Source organism: Carya illinoinensis, chromosome 9, assembly GCF_018687715.1.
Source record: "Carya illinoinensis cultivar Pawnee chromosome 9, C.illinoinensisPawnee_v1, whole genome shotgun sequence".
NCBI classification, from domain to species: Eukaryota; Viridiplantae; Streptophyta; class Magnoliopsida; order Fagales; family Juglandaceae; genus Carya; species Carya illinoinensis.
This window is the reverse complement of record NC_056760.1, coordinates 12,777,347-12,796,483: the sequence shown is the minus strand read 5'-3', so window position 1 is coordinate 12,796,483 and position 19,137 is coordinate 12,777,347. Positions and strand designations below refer to the sequence as shown.

General features: G+C 39.6%; 4 protein-coding genes across 10 annotated transcripts; 1 reads left to right on the top strand and 3 right to left on the bottom strand.

The window, feature by feature from the left end:
- LOC122275712 lies at nt 1–1,964 on the bottom strand. 4 transcript variants are annotated; one of them, XM_043084906.1, is made up of 2 exons: nt 1,532–1,964; nt 1–758 (listed from the first exon to the last, which is right to left on the bottom strand). In XM_043084906.1, exon 2 carries the CDS (start codon nt 741–743, stop codon nt 264–266), a length of 480 nt encoding a protein of 159 aa, XP_042940840.1. In that variant the 5' UTR covers nt 744–758; nt 1,532–1,964; the 3' UTR covers nt 1–263. The 4 variants fall into 4 exon arrangements, with proteins under 4 accessions (XP_042940840.1, XP_042940839.1, XP_042940841.1 ...); XM_043084905.1 differs by lacking the exon at nt 1,532–1,964 and adding an exon at nt 1,441–1,497; XM_043084907.1 differs by lacking the exon at nt 1,532–1,964 and adding an exon at nt 1,169–1,408.
- A 98-nt stretch (nt 1,965–2,062) lies between these two features.
- LOC122275710 (pentatricopeptide repeat-containing protein At3g24000, mitochondrial) lies at nt 2,063–6,337 on the bottom strand. Of its 4 annotated transcripts, none has more exons than XR_006228670.1 (3): nt 5,261–6,336; nt 2,888–5,132; nt 2,063–2,790 (listed from the first exon to the last, which is right to left on the bottom strand). XR_006228670.1 is itself a non-coding variant. In XM_043084902.1 (3 exons), the coding sequence occupies exons 1-3, from the start codon at nt 5,339–5,341 to the stop codon at nt 3,132–3,134; spliced, it is 1,992 nt and encodes a 663-aa protein (XP_042940836.1). In that variant the 5' UTR covers nt 5,342–6,337; the 3' UTR covers nt 2,063–3,131. The 4 variants fall into 4 exon arrangements, 3 of the variants coding, with proteins under 3 accessions (XP_042940836.1, XP_042940834.1, XP_042940835.1); XM_043084902.1 differs by having other exon boundaries at nt 2,063–4,410; nt 4,501–5,132; nt 5,261–6,337; XM_043084900.1 differs by having other exon boundaries at nt 2,063–5,132.
- LOC122276813 (chaperone protein dnaJ 11, chloroplastic-like) lies at nt 5,510–6,019 on the top strand. Its single transcript, XM_043086715.1, has one exon. It carries the CDS (start codon nt 5,510–5,512, stop codon nt 6,017–6,019), a length of 510 nt encoding a protein of 169 aa, XP_042942649.1.
- Nucleotides 6,338–6,588: 251 nt separating the features above from the next.
- On the bottom strand, nt 6,589–18,991 carry LOC122275708 (enhancer of mRNA-decapping protein 4-like). The gene is made up of 12 exons (XM_043084899.1): nt 17,810–18,991; nt 17,080–17,129; nt 16,843–16,999; nt 16,467–16,685; nt 16,200–16,328; nt 14,452–16,038; nt 12,971–13,330; nt 12,551–12,670; nt 10,166–10,336; nt 8,521–8,685; nt 8,307–8,432; nt 6,589–7,126 (listed from the first exon to the last, which is right to left on the bottom strand). The coding sequence occupies exons 1-12, from the start codon at nt 18,572–18,574 to the stop codon at nt 6,818–6,820; spliced, it is 4,158 nt and encodes a 1,385-aa protein (XP_042940833.1). The 5' UTR covers nt 18,575–18,991; the 3' UTR covers nt 6,589–6,817.
- Nucleotides 18,992–19,137: the final 146 nt, after the last annotated feature.

The window sequence follows — 19,137 nt, the reverse complement described above, 5'->3', positions numbered from 1 at the left end:
TGTCATAGAATAGTAATTTACTGCATTACTCAGTACAATACAATGTCAAAGTACCAGCTACAAACAGAAGTGTAACAAAATGGTGAATGTATGCCCAAGAAAGAGCACCCATGAAAGGTGGTAAAAAGGAAAAAAGGATCAACATCAGAAGGAAGGTCTTAAAGTTTTGCCATGCCAGCATACAATTTATCACCACAGGGTGAGCTCCATCTGACATGAATGCGAGGAGCTATAGGTTTCTAATTGCATTTGAAAGCATATTTTCAGATACCACCACCCTGTTGAAGAGGCTGACTGAGTAGAGAGCTCCAAATGCAATCCAAACCCTCAATTTCCAACCCATCACCTTCAGGTACCGCCCAACATAAACTATCATCAAACTTGTTCTCGGGAAGATATGGGACTTCCTCTGGCGTCCGACACAAACATTGCCCCGAAAATTCAATAGCAGCGGTGGTGGAGTTGTCGTGGGGGATCAGTGATGAAGAGAAGGCGTCCTCGAATCTCCAGTCCTCTGATTTGGAGATCATACCATCTTTCAGCCACGGGAAATCGAACACCCCGACATCTAATCCAATGGAAGAATCTAACTTCTTCATATTACTGACGTCATCGTTGTTCTCTCTGAAGTCATTACCCTTGAGATCTTGCTTCTTTGCCAAATTCTTATTGGAACAATCTTGATGGTCCTCATGATGATCATCTTCCCTTGCTCTTTTATTACAAAGATTCTCCCACTCCATTTGTACAAACCCTTTCTGTCAAAAAGAGATATATAGACAACATTGAGAGATCATAAAACTAGAGTTATGTGCAAGTTCTACAACTCGAGACCTGACAAAGGGAATGATGATATAAATCTGCAAAATATATATGAATGTGTTTATGCATATGAATGCCAACTATATACGAGATAGCCTTAAAAGCATGGAAAATCTTTCCGTTATCCTCTGCTTCTCTCTTTTGAAAACAGGTTGTGGTATATTTTATGAAGTAACATACGTAATTAACATTACAAAAAATAAAAATAAAAAGCTTGAAACTCACTCATGAAAAACTGCAAACAAATTTAGATTCTGAAAAGAAAAGGAAAAAAAAGAAAAGAAAAGAAAGGGCTACAACCATATGATCAGATGAAGACGATTTATTAGAGAAAGACAACATATACCTGGATGGAATGGTATGATATTGGGACTGAGATGCCCCAACATATATTATTCTATATGGCCGAAAAAAGCAACCAGAAACCCAAGTTTGAAATGAAAAAAATACATGCACCTATGACTATGAATACGCAAGAAATCCTTAAAACGAGATCGAAGGGACAAAACACGCAAGAAACAGCTCCTGTGAGGTACACACAATCCGTCAATCACCTCAAAAACCAAAAGAAAAAGAGAGAGATATATAAACTGAGCTACCAGTTCATAGAAAGAGTACCTCAGGTGCAAATAAAAGTTTTCGTTTCAAACAGAAATTCATAATATTCGGTCAAGAAGTATATAATCTTAAAGAAAGGTTAGTTTGTTACCTTACGACAGTGATGAGGCTGAGGCTGGAATCGAGGTTGAGGAACTTATTGTATATCTGGAACTGTTGTGGGGAACGTATTCTAAAGAATATTGATGATTAGATTTGGAGAGCTTTGCTCACACGCTACGCGATTTTAAGCTAAAACCGTCTCCAACCACATACAATACATGCGCGCGCACACACATACACACACTTCTCTCACGCATTTCACCCGTCTCTGTACAGCAAGAATGAGATGAAACAGATGGGTTGGGTCAGTTCCTTCTTTTGCGTTCTTTTCCCTCTCTATTTTTAGCTTCCGAGGACCAAGGCATTGGCATTACCATCTTTTTCGTTTTAACTCCCATCTCTCCCTCTTGACTTGCCAATGCCTCTCTCCCCTTTGCTACTGTCCTCTGATATACGTCCACCAACTACCTCTTCCCCCTCTTCTTTCCCCACGTCATCTCAAAGCAGCCTAACGAGTCACAATGTCATCCCGTGAATAAAAAGTTAAAAAGAAAAAGGATTTCATATGGTGGGTCACATCTTAATATCCAATTGGTCCAAAATGCCAACAATTTTCAATATTTCAACATGGTGCGTTTTGGTGCAACATCCATGACAGCGTTTTCCTTGTCTTAGGATGCACAAGTATGGTGTAAGCATAATTTTGTTCTGACATACGTTCGTACTTTACAACTGATTTCAAGAAAGATCAGTCATTACTTAATTGACAGAGCCAGCCACGTACAGATCCGTCTAGACTGTCTCTAAACAGATGTTCCGGTGGATGAGGCTGTTATCATGGTTACGTAAAGGTAGAGAGCTACAACCTCCGATCACTTCCCTTTTGCCTTTATGCTCAGAAAAACCATATATGCGAGATAGTTTCGAGCCAGCCACATATGCGGGCTACTTGTAGATCCGTCTGGACTTTCTAAACAGATGTTCCGGTTGATGGGACTGTTATCATTGTTGCGTATAGGAAGAGAGTTCCAATCTCCGATCTCTTCTCTTTTGCTATTCTGCTCAGAAAAACCATATGCGTGATGGTTTCTGCCCAAACCTTCACGCAAATTTTGCTCTCATCATTGTCAATATGCTGCATTGTATAGTCCACCATGGTTCTGATTACCTCAACTGAACGTAGGAAATGCAGTAGCTCCTGCATAATGTTGCTGTAACATAGGCGAGAATTCAACCATTCTGATGCAAGAAATAATTTCATTCCAAAAGGACAACCTCGGGAAGATCTTCCGGGGCTTCTGTCCCAGACTGCAGAAGCATATACAATAACCTTATGGGATTAGGTCATGCCAATATGGAAATAATTGATGGTTGCTCCTAGAGAAGAATTAAGAGCCTTGGTTACCTTTCTCTCGCTTAAGCCATCTTCCAAAAGTTCCTCGGCCATCACAAATTAACTACCCGTCAAAGGCCAACATAATTTCTCTTCCCAACACAAACTCTGAAAACCATATATCATAGCAAACAGTGGAGGTTAATGCGTAACTCATTGCCATGCCAACTTAAACCTTGAAAATCTCGAACATGGTGGCTTATCATCCATACAAAAACCGGATTTTGAGACTTTGTGGGTGATTAGGTAGTAAGCACTACCAGTAGTCCCCGCAAGAGCATGAGCCATCACGGAAACAATGAAATCGATTGGTATCCCTCACGATGATTTCTCTATCCACCACCTTGGATGCAAACTTGATTGCAGAATGGCAATCACCACAAACTCTGATGTTCTTCTTGATTCGTATGGTCGACCCGGGAGGTGTCTTGAGAAGGGCAAATGCTAGAGCAAGCTTCTCACTATGGTACTGCAACTTTTCTTCCTTCTCACGCTCATCCACAAACAACAACACATGGCTAGTGTCCGGGACATATCCAATCTCCTTGATCTTCCCGCTGATCTCCTCCCATTTCCTGCGGATCTCGTCTCTTTGCAGGTGGGCATCGTCATTTGACACAAACAAATGGATTGTGTTCTCGATCTCCACCCAACTACAAGCAGGTTGCTTCTTCACTCCACTCTCTTTCATCATTTTTCTCACTTTCATGACGTCATCCCATCTTCCAGCAGAGGCATAGATATTAGAGAGCAAGACGTGGGGCCCTGAATCATACGGGTCGAGCTCAAAAACACGTTCAGCAGCATAAGCACCTAAATCCATATTCTTATGCATCCTACAAGCACCAAGCAAGGCCTTCCAGACTGCTGCTGTTGGTTCAATGGGCATCTCACTTATGAACTTCAAGGCTCGATCGAGAAGACCTGCTCGACCAAGAAGATCAACAATTGTTACATAATGAGCAACATGCGGTTCTATCATATACTTCTTCATCAGTTCAAAATAATAATGTCCTTCATCCAAAAGCCCAGCATGGCTACACGCAGAAAGGACACAAAGGAAGGTTACATCATTAGGTTGAATTGGAATCCTGAGCATTTCCTCAAACCGTTGCAAAGTTTCCTTCCCAAGCCCATGTCGTGCATATCCCTTTAGCATTGAATTCCAAGAAACCAGGTCTCGTTTCCCCAATCTATCAAAAACCTTTGTTGCATCCTCAATGCTCCCTGATTTCGAGTACATGTCAAGAAGAGTGTTTCCCACAAAAGCAACTAGCTTAACCCCCGATTTTGTCATATGTGCATGAACCCATTTGCCTTGCTCCAGAGACCCAGTACTTGCACAAGCGCCAAAAACGCTAGAATAGGTAAAATGGGTCGGTCTAAGATCTTCCCTCTGCATCTCCCGGAACAGACTCAGAGCATGCTCTCCTTGACCCTTCCTAGCATGCCCAGCAATCAAAGCATTCCAAGACACCTCGTTCTTGCTTTCCAATTCGTCAAAGATCAACAGTGCTTCATCCATAAGACCAAACCTAGCATACATGTCCACAAGAGAACTGCCCACATAAACATTGGAATCATAACCATACTTAAAAGAAAAGGCGTGGAGTTGCCGGCCATACTTGTCGTCAGGCCCAGCCCCGGAAGCCTTTAACAGGCTAGACAAAGTGAATTGATTGGGCTGCAACCCGAGTTGGAGCATTTGAGGGAACAAAATAAGGGCATCCTCAGCGCGATCGTTCTGAGAATAACCAGCAATCAAGGCAGTCCAAGAGACCACGTCTTTACAAGGCATTTCGCCGAACAGTTTACGAGCATCATCCAAAGCACCAAACTTAGCATACATGTTGAGAACAGAGTTAAGAATAACGAGGTCATCGCTGAACTCCGAACGGATAATATGGAAGTGCACAGCTTTTCCTTCTTTAACCATTCCAAACTGGGTGCATTTCCTCAACAACTTATTGTACAAAGTACGGTCTGGTTCGAGGGAACCACGGTCGATGAGATCAAGCACATGAAGCCCAGTAGGGGAATTGTGGGTCTTGCTCTTGCGGAGAAGGTCCTTGTCTTGGACCACGATGCCACAACCAGAGGCACAGCAATCTCCCTCGGAAACCTCAGAATCGGTCAAGGTAGCTGGAGTTGTTGCACACGCGCGAAACCGTGAAACTCTAAGACGGATCGCGCCCCTCGGGATTGCATTGTACAGATTGTTCATGATCTGGGTCGTCGTCTTCTGGAAACTCAAACGCTAAATACGACGTAACCACGTGAGTCTCTTGTGTTAAATATGGGAAGATTTTCTAACATTAGAAAATAAAGGATAAAAAAATATTAAAAGAATGAATAATAATAAAAACTACTCTGTACAGAAAACACCTGCCCACCATTTAACCCAACAGTGTGCTGAAAACCTAAACTGCTCAAAAGCAAAATGGTAGGCGCCCACTGCATCACCATTCCTCTCTATTCTCCTTGTCACTCTTCTATATAAACTCGCCAGAACCGAAGTTTTCCGTGTCCAAAAGGCAAACCCAGCTTCTTAAGCCGCCTCGGTTTCCTTGTCAACTTTCTACGATCTAGTTTCCAGTTTCTACTCCAGAAACGCAATCCCTGATCAGAGCAGAAATGCCAGGATATACCAGCCTGAACCCTCCAAAATCTTCATTTGGGTCCAATATATTTCATCCAAATAGTAAGAATCCGCTACCAATGTTGCCTAGACATGCTTGTGTCAAAACCCAACGCAGGACCATCCCGCTATGTGCCGCCACTGCAACCGAAAGGGTAGATGGTTCGGTGAGGACAATGAAATCATCACTCGCATTGAATGGCACGTTTTACCAACTACTCCGAGTGAAGGAAACCGCTTCGCAAACCGAAATTAAAGCTGCATACCGTAATTTGGCCAAGCAGTACCATCCAGACGCCGTCGTCGGTTCCAGCGCCGATCGAGATGCTCGGAGTCGGGATTTCATCGAGATTCACAATGCCTATACAACGCTATCTGATCCCGTGGCCCGGGCTCGATACGATTTCACCATCGGTGCTTTAAATTTTGCTCATTCATGTCCATATATGTACATGGCAGGATTCCCTAGTCCCACTAGGAGCTGGGAAACTGATCAGTGCTGGTAAATCAACAAATGCGTCTGTATGAAAAAACTGCAGATGAACAATGTGATTTTGTTGCTTTTTCATCATTTCCAACTCATCCCCATTTCTGGTTCAGACGCATAATTTATTAGATCTTTCGAAAAACTAGGAGCCGAAGAGTGAATCAGTTCAGCTTAGGACTTGAGGAGCTTAGGACTTGAGGATGGCCTTTACATTGTTTAGGCATCGCTAGATATTCCACTCCTGCTCGAGAATATAATATGTACAAGGGCTGAATTGAATACCCAATCATAATCTATCTCATCTCATTCAATATAATCATCACAATTTTCATAAATTTTCATATAAAATATCATAAATAATTCTATTTTTTCAAATATCAAAACAAAATTAATATTAAAAAATTATATTATAAAAATATTTTATTCAACTTTTGACAAAAATATCTCATCTCATTGTAACTATATATCATCATAACTATATAACCAAATGAGGCCTAAATGTAGGAAAACTCCTGCTCAACCGGATATCATTTGCTATCCAAAAGCAACAAACTTTTGCCTGAGGTTTAAGGTTAAAAACAAAAGGTATAAAGTCCCCCACCAAGGGGAATAAAAACCAATGCAATCCCTGGTGTGATGTTCTTCAAAAGTGCAAAAAAGAGCTGCAAGCATTTATACAAGATCTATTTCACACAGATAATCAAAATACCAATCATTACATAATCTATACTTTCTATCCTGGACCTTCCTAGATTTCTGTACAACCCAATTATCCACTTACAACTTCAGAATGATTACAAAGATAAGGTGGGGAGGATCATTTACAGCTCATTAACACAGAGTTGATGACGTGCATAAGAAGGCGGATGCTGCTCGCTTCAGAAGCAGAGGTAGTTGGTAGGTTCCGTTGATGACCCAGTATCTGATATACCTGCTCGAAAATGGGATGCACATGCACTGCAATCGTTGGATCTTGTGGGTTTATGGCAACAGCTACGTCTGTCATCCATGCCAGCTTTCTGGGTATTTCCTTGCTAATATCATAAGCCAGTTGTTGGAGAAGAGCTAGCAGAACTCCTTGGCTTAGAGGAAGTGGCACCGTTGACAAAATTATCTGTAAATCAACCTGGTGGGGGGAGGGGGCACATAAATGAAGAGGTGCGTAATTAGAGCCAGTAATGAAGTGTACGCCATACAATTCCATCGTTCAAATATAAGCAAGATACCAGAACTATAGTTGGATTATCAAATGGACTTGCAAGCCGATAGACGTAACTAATCAAGTTCCTCACCCACCCCAGGTCCTTGAGCATTCATACATGACACACAAATTCAGACTATTTTTAACCGTATACAGGTTGGTTGGCGGCCTCTTATGGGAAAATTTTGACTATTGATAAGTTGAGAAAGCATGGTATTTTATTATGGATTTGTGCTTTATGTGTAAGAGGAATGGAGAAACAGTGGAGCATCTTCTTCTCCATTGTGATGTGGTTAAGGTCTTATGGGACAAGATCTTTGTTAGGTTGGATATTGCATGGGTGATGCCTAGGAGGGTGGTGATCTTTTGGCTTCTTGGAGTGGAATTCAGGATTGGTGCTGTTTGGAAGATGGTGCCATTATGTCTGGACGTTGTTTTGAAAATAGAGAACGTTCACTGGGGGATTAGATATTTATTTTTTCATACTTTGTTATTTTGGGCTAAGGCTATTGGAGGGGGTTAACTTTAATGATTTATATGCTGCTTTTTATAGCACGTAGATTGTAACTAGGCGTCTCTCTTGTATACTACATGTGTACTTGGGCTATGCCTAATTATGAGAATCAATAAAATTTCTTATTAAAAAAGGAAAAAGAAAATGCTTAGCTGTACAGTGATCATTCATCTCAATTCCTCTCACAAGACACATTTTACATGAATGTTGGTCCTTGGGGAGGAATATTGTCCCATAATGCAAATATCAACAATGGTCAATTAAAATATTTCATGGTCCCGACAGACTTGACAAGAGCATCTTATAGAGTGAATTGCGTACTCTGCAGCACCTCTAATCCTCCAATGGGTGGCTCTACAGCCACCGCTGGGAGCGCCCGCTGGTGCATTTCATGTAATTTTTTTTTTTTCGCATGTATTTTTTTAACACTTTTATTTATTTTTTTTTAAATTAATAACATCATTAAAAAAAACATTTCCTTAATCATTAAGTAAAAAAAAATATTAAAAGAAAATCCCAGCGGAAGGAGTAGCATTTTCCATCTGATTTGCAACGAAATTGAAAATATGTCAGTGTGCAGAGCAGGAATACCTGAGAACATAACCATGAAACTATTGAGACATCCCTTCTGTGCAGGGCACCAGTGAATGCTTCCTCAAATTTGCCCTCAGCTATCAGTCTAGATAGTTCTTTAGTTGGATCCAAAGGTGCCTCAGCCTACACAGACATGACCATCAAATGTCAGTAAACCCAAAACAAGAAAGGATACAATGGCAGACTCAGAAGGAAGCTTATATGCATGTACCATCTCATGATGACCTGCCAATGGTCCATTGCTCAACTGTGTTACCAAAGGATTTACTGCTTTTGAATTAGCACCTGAAGCAGCAATGGCTAACAGCTGCCGTTGGCCATCAGCCAATTCTCCACTCAATGTTTGAGTGATTGCCGATGCTGAAGTAATTGAATCCTTTTAATCCATAAACAGCATTAGATGATCAGTATACAGTTTTACAAGAAAATGAGACAGTTGAAGCATACACAAATGCCCAAAAACTTACAAGCCCATGGTTCTAGTCCTGTTACCAGGTAGGATTTACATAGTAACAACATAAAATATTATAACTATCCACAATAACACACTACGATATATCACCAAAAAAGTACAGTACTGAAATTAACATAGTTACTTAAAATGACAAAAATGTGCAAATCCTATTAAAGAAGAAACGGACTATACATATGATATACATGAACTAGATCAAAAGTTTTCCACTGCAACGCAAATTTAATATTTATAGAAGCCCACCAATGACAGTGAAAAAGTTTAGTAATGAAGGGCCTCTCAAACAGTCAATTCCAAGACTAGCTTTCTTTGCATGATGATTTTCATAATGAATATTTATTATACAAGCTAATTCCAAGACTTATATGACGTGCTGAATGTAACTTCCCAAGGAAAGCCCAAGCCACATCTAGGCCTATACTCCAAAAGGACTAGTCAATAGTACAATTGGAGCCCTATTGGAATTATTATAAAGAGCAAGAACTTTTCCCTCCCCAGCAATGTAGGATCCCATACACCATCTACCCTCATCATTGGTATGATGCATAGGAATGGCTAAATTCATTATATGAAAAATACTCTATGTAACTAAGTATACCTACAGGTATTATACAATAAAAAGAATATTTAAAGAGTGTTACTGTTAGCATTTTGATCTCTAAATTATGTTTGAAAAGTTTGATCTTTTATCCCCATACTCTCATTTGTTTGCTATGTTAAGCATGGAAAACCTCACAAACTCTACTTAAGTGAAGAGATGGATCATAACTTATTTATATAGTGCGCCAAAATAAAAAGACACAAGTTGAGAAAACAAAAAGGCACGCATTATCAAATCTGAAAGAAGATTAATCTTGAATGAATGAAAATTAGTAATTTTGATTAAATATATTATTTTCATCTAATAATTTTAATTGTAAATAAAATTAGAAATTTAATTGTATATATATTTTTATATTTTATAAGCTTAATGATGTCACATTATGGAACTAATTGTCATTTAATAATAATATAGTGAGTTATTTGATGACATGGCTTCATAAAAGCAAAGCTCCATGGCTTGAAAATTATCTAGCATATAGACTATATGGTTTTAGTTTCTACTTGCATCATCGCATTACTTTTCAACACATCTCATTTTTTTTCCAAATGATTCCCACGAAAGATGAAGATTACTAAGACATTATTTAAGATTCAAAATAATAGTTTCAAGTCCAATAAATACACACTGAGAAATATAATTTGTTCAGCATAATTTGCAAGAGAGACATGCAAAATGGTTCCCTTCTCAATGTGATATTTGTCAATGGTGATAAAAAGAACTATGTACTAAAGAAGGAACAAATCTTCTTCATACTAAACTATCATGTTAAGCTACACTTACCCTTAAAGCAATAGCAAGTGGAGAAAGTGTGGCCTCAAACTGCTGCTGAGCAGCAGTTGTATGTTTACTAAGCCCTTTCTGGAATGTGACATCAACTTGCTCAAACATAGCTTTGCATGACATCTCAAATGCAGGAATGATTGCAGCTTCGAGACTAGACCTTAATGTATCCTGCAGCATATATGCCAATATTATGATTATTATGATCAGTAACAATGACACCACCTGAATCCACATTCACACCAACGAAGGGTACATGGCCATTAATGTCACCAAGTTAGAAAAAATCAAACTAAGGCAGGTTTTCTTTTCTCTTTTCTCTTTTCTTTTTTCTTTTTTTTTTTTGTTGGGGGGGGGGGGGGGGACCTTTTCTGTCAACCCAAAATACACTACCAATAATGAAAAGCAAGGCTTTTATAAATCCTCCTATATTAATAATTTCAAAGCTACTAGATACACCTATGAATCTGTATATATATATAAACACCCTGTTAATTACTGGGGGAGTGGGTTTGTGGAAATACATTAGGAGTCTTTGGAAGTCCTTTCGAGGACATGAACATTTTGTTGTGGGCAATGGCTCGCGTGTCAATTTTTGGTATGACAAATGGTGCAGTAACCATTGTCTCCGTGACTCCTATCCTGCTCTCTTTGAGATGGCTAGAGAAAAGGATGCAGTGATTGTCAATCTTTTAGCCGTTTCAAATGGTTCCCCTCAATGGAACGCTGATTTCAATAGGTCAGCCTAAGATTGGGAATTGGACTCTATTATGGAGTTCTTTGTGGCATTGCATTCTGTAAGTACTTCAGGGGGCACCGGAGACAAGATGCACTGGAGTCATTCCAAGAGAGGTATTTTCTCTGTTAGCTCTTTTTACCAAGTGCTAATGAGCCCTGGTAGGATGTTCCTGTGGAGGAGTATATGGCGGACAAAAGCTCCTTCAAGAGCAGCTTTTTTTGTTTGGACAGCATTATTGGATAAGATCCTCACTACAAATAATTTGAGGAAACGATGCTTGATTGTGTTGGATTGGTGTTGTATGTGTAAGAAGCATGGGGAATCAATAGATCATCTACGTTTACACTGTGAGGTGGCCAGGTTTATGTGGGATGACTTTTTCTCAAGAATTGGATTGTCTTGGGCCATGCCCCTTACATTGGTGGATTTTCTTGCTAGTTAGAGAGGACTCCATGGTAACTAACAAGTAGCGGCAATTTGGAGAATGGTCCCAATATGTGTGTTGGTGTATTTGGAGTGAGAGAAATGCCAGAAGCTTTGAAGATCAAGAGAGAACTATGGAGGAGTTAAAAGTTTTTTTTCTTAAGTCATTATTCTTATGGGTGGGGGCCATTGATTGTAACGGACTTAGGGTCCAGACCTTCTTCTTTCTGTTGTAATCTCTAGTTAGGTGTTTCTCATGTGTACTTCTTGTGTACCTGGACTTTGCCTATTTCTATGACTACACTTCTTGATTATCTATCAAAAAAATAAAATAAAATAATTACATGAGCGAGCCAATACAATGGAGACAGAGGTGACTTGAAAACTGAAATCCGGTGATATTGAAGGTAATATTTCAAAGGCTTGTGTAATCACATGTATACCGCCTGTGTACTTGGGCTATGCCTATCTTTATATCAATGAAATATCTCCTTATCAAAAAAAATATATCTCAAAGGCTCATCATCTGAAAAGCATAGGAAGCCAAGTGGTCTATCTACTAATCCAAAACTTAGGTGTGCCGAGTGGTAGGATCCATGGACCATCTTGATGAAACATCTGGCACATGGGCAGATTGAGTGCAGATTAGTGCAACTTCAATGTGACTGGCATGTCCAACAAGTCAGGACAACGGAAGATGCCATGGAAGGTAGGAAGCCTCACTTTTGGCACGACTAGTCAAGATATGTATCCTTAGAGAATGTATCAATGTTAGATCCTTACATTTCTTTCAAAGAAATAAATTGATTCTCTCGAGCAGTCATATTGGACGCTGCATGGACTCCCATGTCTAATACATGCTTCAAAAATTCTATAGAGTTTTAAAAAGGTTAATTTCGGGTATTTTTTTTCATTTTTTTTGAAGTAAAAAGACTTCATTAGTTTTATGATTTAATATCTTGCATACAAAAGATTACATTGTTTCAGAACCATAAAATTTGGTTAAGCTACTATAATCATCACAAAACCTTATTCGATGTTTCTAGCTTTTCCCACATGTGAGTATCCATTTCCTTGAAATTGACAAAAGCATAATTCAATCAAAAGATAAGATATTCACACATCTATTAGAGGAAAATATATAAGACGGTCCAGGCAAAGAAGAATGAGTTCACATGATAGTTATTATAGATACCACTGATCTATGTTAAACTTGCAATTACCTGAAGAATTTGCTTCCCTGAAGTTTGAAACTGTGCTTGAATTTGCCTAGACACCGTACCTTCGAGTTTTGAACTAACCGACTTCTCTAGTTGGTTCACTGCCTTTTCTCCCACTCCTTTCTGCATGGTACGCAATATTACACAATATGAAGCTTATTCAGACATCCATGTTGCAGAAAAATTAAGCTGTGATACAGCAACCTATGATTATTAAGAGCCCATGTTGTGTTGCATCAAACATTTGAAGGAGCAAATCCATCTTATATATTGAAATCACTACATTGCCTAAAAAATGGCTTGGCTAAAAAAGGTCGATTCCTCCAAAAAGGGAAGATGAAAACAGAGGTGAACTGAACTGTTCAATTCCAAGAAGACACCCAAATGCACACTCAAACTTTGGCAAGCTCATAACATTATTACCTGGAATGAATCCATAACAGCTGATGAAATGGTTTTCTCCACAACTGGAGTAATTGCACGCACTACAGCTGGTCCAACCAAAGCTATTTCCTTCTTTAGAGTTTTCTCGAGCATGGCTGGCAAGTCCTTGTTCATATAATTCGTCATCAAGTTTGTTATCTGCTGCAAACGGTCTTGTTCTAACTTCTCCTGCTTTGTGTTTTCCTCTTGGAAACGAGCCCACAGAGCATCAGTGTTAGCCTTGACAACTTTCTCCATACTCCGGCCCAAGGATCCCTCTAGTCTTTTACCTTCTTTGATAACTGAACCAGAAACTATCACATTCATCTGCTTCTGCATTTCTTTTTGTGCGTTTATTAACTGAAAAACATGACAAAGCCATTAGTTCAAAAGTATATACACCATTAGGAGTACCTGTCTATAGAAGACAAACACAATATGAATATTTAGACAGCAGAAAAAGATATGAACAGGGAAGCTGTTTTTAAACATTATTTATGATGTCATCATTAACAGAAAAACACCGCAACATCATAAATATCAAGAAGTGGAAGTAAAGGACCTGTCTGCAGTATGCATGATAGGAAATTGTTTTTCAGGCTATAATAGTCACAATGTATGAAGCAATCTGGCATTTGTTGTCAATGGACCAGAACAACTTGTGCAAGGCTATAATACTTTAACATTAAAACAAAAAATTATGCCTAAAGACAAATGCAATGGTGAAAATAGCTTGTTCTTTAATAAGTAAGATAATTTTGTTAATGATAAAAAAGGAAGGAAGGCATAATCAAAGTACACTGGGGTAGAAAGAGAAAAGAGCAAGAAATCCTGTTAAGTATGGCCACCATCCAATTGTATAGTGTGTTAAAAAAGAAAGCCTTGAGGTCTTCTATGTTCCTTTCAGTGTATTCAAAACTTTGTTCATTTCTTTCCCTCCATACGCACCACATGAAGCATAGCTTGATCATTTTCCACAAAGGGTTTTCCCCACAATGCTTTTTTTTTTTAATTATTTTATTTTATTTATTTATTTATTTATAAAGGGGTTGGGGTATGGGGATTCAATCCTTAGACATCCCTCATGAGAAAGAGGACAAAATGCATGAGATTGCAAGGCCCTTGGCACCCAATGATGTATTTAGGCTTCCCATTGGGAGCTCAATTTAAGGCAAAGATGATCCAGGAGGGAGATTGGTTTTTAGTTTTTGTTTTCCTCTAAAAAGTGGTGAAACTAGTTAACAAGTTAAATGCCAACATCCACTCCAACCGATATTCTGACAAACAAAATTGCAAGATTTCTACTACACATGAATATATTTTGGTCACCTAAAAGCATGAGATTAAATAAGTGACATTGTATTAAGCAAAACTCTTCAACAACAGCCCACCAAAAATATCATGCCAGTCAATTTTGCATTAAGCTCATCCATAATATGTCCACCTAATACTAAAACATACACACAAATTTAGGTAATCACCTGGTCAAGCATTGCCTTCATAGGCAATAAGTGGGGCAAAGTGGCTTCCATAGATGGGGCACCTGAACTACCACCTGTTTCGTTTGATAAATCAGTGGAGTGAAAAGGACTTGGAGAAGGGGAAGATGGACCAGACGCTTGAGCATTTTTGCCCTTTTGTCTTTTGCCTTTCAGAGCTGATGTTGGAGACTGCAAAACTGTCGTTGGAGTTTCTGATTCGCCAACCTTTGTAGGTATATCCTTCATCAAGCCTTGAACTTCTTCCACACAAGTGTTAGGAGGTTCATTTGGTGCCTTAGTAACACTACTATCTTTAGTGTTATAAGCTCCCACAGAACAATCTCTGGCCATTTGAATGCCAAGATCTGATGCCTGGGAATAGAAGGATTTCTCCTTTTTCTCTGCAACCATAACGTGGGAATCTCTCTGACAGTCAGATTCATTATTTTGACTGGTTCCGGTCTCACCGATGACTTTAACTTCTACTTCAATGTTTTCAGCATCATTCTTAACGTTCACATCTTGAACCTTTGCCTCAACCACATTCAAACCCCGACTAATTTGGGAGTTCTCAGATGATGCAGAAACAGTAGATAATAACTCTGATGGAGTTACCAGGTGTGTTGGCTGTTTAAAGACTATAGGAGGATTGGGAACCATAGAAATATCACTTTGTGCAGCATTTTTGTCACCCTTCCTCAAATTATCATCTGAGGGAGGCACATCAGTCACGTTATCTTTGACGGAATCCATTCCCCGATCAGACGAATATTCAGGAGTTGGTTGGTCACCACCATGGTCTGTGAGAGATCGATTAGGCTCATTGCTATTTAAAGGACTTCTAATACCAGATAATTTGCGAGTTAACCTTGGACTCAAAGGAAGAGGAGGTGATGCAGTGTGGATGTTTTCAGCTGTAACGTGAGAAGGCACATCAGTTGGCAATGTTTCCAGCCCAGAAACAGCAACCTCCGGCATGCTAGTAGCCTCAGAAGAAGACAGGTTTGCAGGACGGCTTGCAACTGGGCTGATTTCAGAGCTGCTTGAAAGAATAGATGGCATAGGAGGTGCATTAACTGCAGGCATCTCGGTGAAAGAAGCAGAACCATCAAAAGCATTGAAAGTGTGGGAAACAGTTGAGTCAGATTTCTCCAACTCCACATTTTCCAGGGGTGGTGGCAGGCACTGAGATAGGTGAAGTGCATATTGCTGAATGGCTTGTGTCTGAACACAGTAGACCTGGACAATATGTTCTCCATCTGGTAGACTGTCACTGGTTCCAGTAAGACTCAAGATAGGCATTGTGACCGTAAACTCAGAAATGTAATCCATGCGGGTTGCAGCTGGATTAGGTCCATACTCTACATGTACAGCATATATAGCATTCTTCTTGGCATTTGCAAGTAGAAATAGACCTGCACGAGGCAATGCTATGACTTGATTAAAGAATACATCCTCCATCTTGGGTTCAAAAGAACTCTTTATATCCAAAGTTTGAGTGCACTTCCATGATTCAGCATCACTAGGTAACAACCAGCCCTCCTCACCTGCAGAGGCCCATATTTTCACTTCCCGATTCAGTGGCCCCTGAAAAGGTTTTGAAAAAGAGGAAAAAAAGAAGGAATCTTTACCAGACTGAACAGAAGTGAATGCAAAAGAAGCTACACAACAATCTATTCTTAAAACACCCCGAGTCTAGCATGACAATCACCGTGCTTGACATAATGAGAAAGATTAGGAGTGTATACCGCTGTAATAAGAACAATGTGATCAGGACGGTGAGGAGCAGTCAAGAATGTCACAGAATTAACAGGATTGCCATCATGTGGTTTAAATACTGCAAGTGGTAGTTGCTTACGGTCTTCCCAAACCTTCACCTGTGGCAGAAGATAAGTCAAAGAGAAGTAAACAACAAATAAACAATAATAAACCAAGCTCAGTGGTGTATATATATCTACCAAAAGCACCGGAATAAGAGGAAAGGTAAAACCCCCAATTGGGAAAAGAACACACACCATCCCATCCATCGATGCTGAAGCTAAGCGGCTGCTCATCCACTGGCACATTGACAGTTCAGTAACTTGACGATCATGTTTACCAACCAATTGGATCCCGTCAATTAGTTCATCAATTGGACATTTAAGAGGTTCCTCTGCTGAAAATACCTTGCCCCTTCCAACTTTTATGGTGTCAATTTTGAGGATACGATTTCCAATGGCAACTATCAAAATTTCCTGTGAAGCAATTCTTCTTGGTAAACCATAGAGACATAAAACTAACAGACAAGGAAAATAAGCCAAAAGTGCATAATGTACAAAAAATAGGAAGTATATTAGAAGACAACTTATTTGATAACACAAATGATAAAAAAAAGAAAAAAAAAATTATTACTTGTTTGTGAGGATGCCAACACACTCGTGGGTGAACTGATTCCTCATCTATTTCAATTTGGATAGCAATAACAATTTTGCCAGTAATTTGAGGTTTGTCTTCCTCATCTGGGCCCTCATGTATATTCCATATGAAAACTCGTCCATCAACACCAGCACTGCAGAAAATGGAAATCAGATATTTCTAGCAAAAAGACTAAATGAAACAGATATATAAACAGTCTGCATAAAGATCTACCTAGCCAAGAGGTGAACATCCTCGGCAAAGAAAGCCATATCAGTTACTCTCTGCATGATATATACAAATATTAATAATATATAACAGAGTAATCTAGAGTACGCACACAGGGTATTGCATATGAGTATGATCCATATTTGGCAAGTTTGAACAAAAATGAGTTAAAAGAAGGAATGATATATAATTAAACTATGGTCCAAAATTTCTACAATTTAAGTAGAATAAAAGTCTGGTGGACACATACAAACAGGTAAACTAAAAATAGAGTAACACTAAGATTTGAAATTGAAAATCAAATTTTCACCCATATTCGACATTTGATCACTGAAATGAGTACCTCACATAAGGTGAGTTGCAAAAGAGAGTGATGAAAGCATCTGAGAGGAAATGTCACTCAATTCGTTTATTTGTGATGTATAGTTACAATTTGATTAAAAAAAAGGTGCAGCATTCCTTCAAAAAGTTTGAGATGTTCCGTACGTTGCCAAAGCCCGGCGGTTTTTACACCACGAACTCAAGAAAATTATAACTCGCAATAGCATTAAAGCAAATAATGAAAATTGAAGTAGCGCGAATGACTCAAACTAATAAAAAGTGACAGTAGTAGACCCAAATCACTCTACTCCACTCTACTCTGGTTTAAAAGAAAAGAAAGGAGAAGAAATCCCATCTCATGTATGTAAGACGAAGAAACACAAATATAGAAGAGGGTAGCAGAAGAAACACGAACCTGGGTGTGACCTCGAAGCAAAGATCTTAACGCAGTATTTATGTTAAGGACACGAATATTACCGAGCTTGAGGCCATAGCATATGTAAGATCTATTAACGGCAATCTGACGGCCGAGAACGAGGCCGGGATCGGAGCCGTACTTGGTGATAGGAGTGACTTCGAGCTGGGGCTGCACTTCGCCTTGCAAGCGGACATCGATGTCGTAAACAACGCGATCACCGATTAAATGGCGTCCCTTGGGAAGTTTGGTACTGAGCATCCTGGTGGGAGGTGGTGCTGAGGAAGGGGTGTTGGAAGCGGCGGAAGAGGGTGAAGGCGAGGGTGAAGGCGAAGATGGAGATGGAGAAGAAAAGGGCATAGAGAGCTGAGGGAAATCAAGAGTAGTATTGGAATTTGAGGGGGAGGGAGGGTTTTGGGTCGTCAAGAGCGCCATCAAACGAGCACTACTGGGAAGAAGCTGATTCTGGTGCTGATTTTGATGGTGCTGCTGGAAATGGTCAAGTGGGGATGGTGGGTAAGGGAGGAAGTGGGGGTGAAAAGGGTAGGAAGGGCCAGTAGGAGGAGGATAGGAAGACGACGGCATGGGATAAGGAGCAGACGTAATAGGACTAGGAGCAGGAAAAGATGGGGAGGAATTCAGATTGCTAGAAGGAGAAGGAAACGGAGAAGAAGGAGGATTGGGCGAGGGATTGAAGAGCTTCTGAACATCAATCTGTTGAATTTGGTTCTGAAGAAGATTAGGGTTTCCAGGTGAGGAAGCCATGATCCACCGATCAAAGATCTCAAGAAAATATGGATGCCAAGAGCGATTTGATTAGCGATCTGATTCTTCTTTTACTTCTTTATCTTCTTTTCCGATGCATCTAAGATAATTTAAATTAAAAGACTTTGGAAAAGAAAATATATACGAAGAGGACAAAAACTCGACGACAGACGGACTTTTTGATCGAAATTATTATTTCATATCGGAAATGCTACACAGTTCTTTCGCGAGAGAGAGAGAGAGAGAGAGAGTGCTGGGACTTGGCATTCGTCAATCTATACACTGTAAAGATAAAAAACTATTAACAATTTAATTTTGTTTTTTTGTTTTTTTGTTTTGTTTATTGATGTATTGTATGCCCTAAAATGATGGCTTTGAAGAAGATACTGAAGTGGAATTCGATACGAAGCAAAGCATCATGATCCCCATCATCCATCCGTACATCACTTTCCTTCCCATTTTCTCTATCATCTCCCTGCTGCTCCTGTAAATCCCGGAGTCCAGTCCAGCCGGCTTTAACCGCCGGCGCATATAACCTTTGGAATGTATTCAATGTAACTCAT

Bases quoted from the DNA above. Each gene is read 5' to 3' on its own strand.
- LOC122275712 (XM_043084905.1), bottom strand. From the start codon at position 1,482: ATGAATTTCTGTTTGAAACGAAAACTTTTATTTGCACCTGAG. The intron at 759-1,440 runs GTACTCTTTCTA...TCTTTTTGACAG, and splicing joins AACTTTTATTTGCACCTGAG to AAAGGGTTTGTACAAATGGA.
- LOC122275710 (XM_043084900.1), bottom strand. From the start codon at position 5,341: ATGGTGATGCAGTGGGCGCCTACCATTTTGCTTTTGAGCAGTTTAGGT. The intron at 5,133-5,260 runs GTGTTTTCTGTA...CGTCGTATTTAG, and splicing joins TTGGGTTAAATGGTGGGCAG to CGTTTGAGTTTCCAGAAGAC.
- LOC122276813 (XM_043086715.1), top strand. From the start codon at position 5,510: ATGCCAGGATATACCAGCCTGAACCCTCCAAAATCTTCATTTGGGTCC.
- LOC122275708 (XM_043084899.1), bottom strand. From the start codon at position 18,574: ATGGCTTCCTCACCTGGAAACCCTAATCTTCTTCAGAACCAAATTCAA. The intron at 10,337-12,550 runs GTAATTGCAAGT...TATATGCTGCAG, and splicing joins CAGGGAAGCAAATTCTTCAG to GATACATTAAGGTCTAGTCT. The intron at 8,433-8,520 runs GTACATGCATAT...ATGTCTGTGTAG, and splicing joins TGGCAGGTCATCATGAGATG to GCTGAGGCACCTTTGGATCC.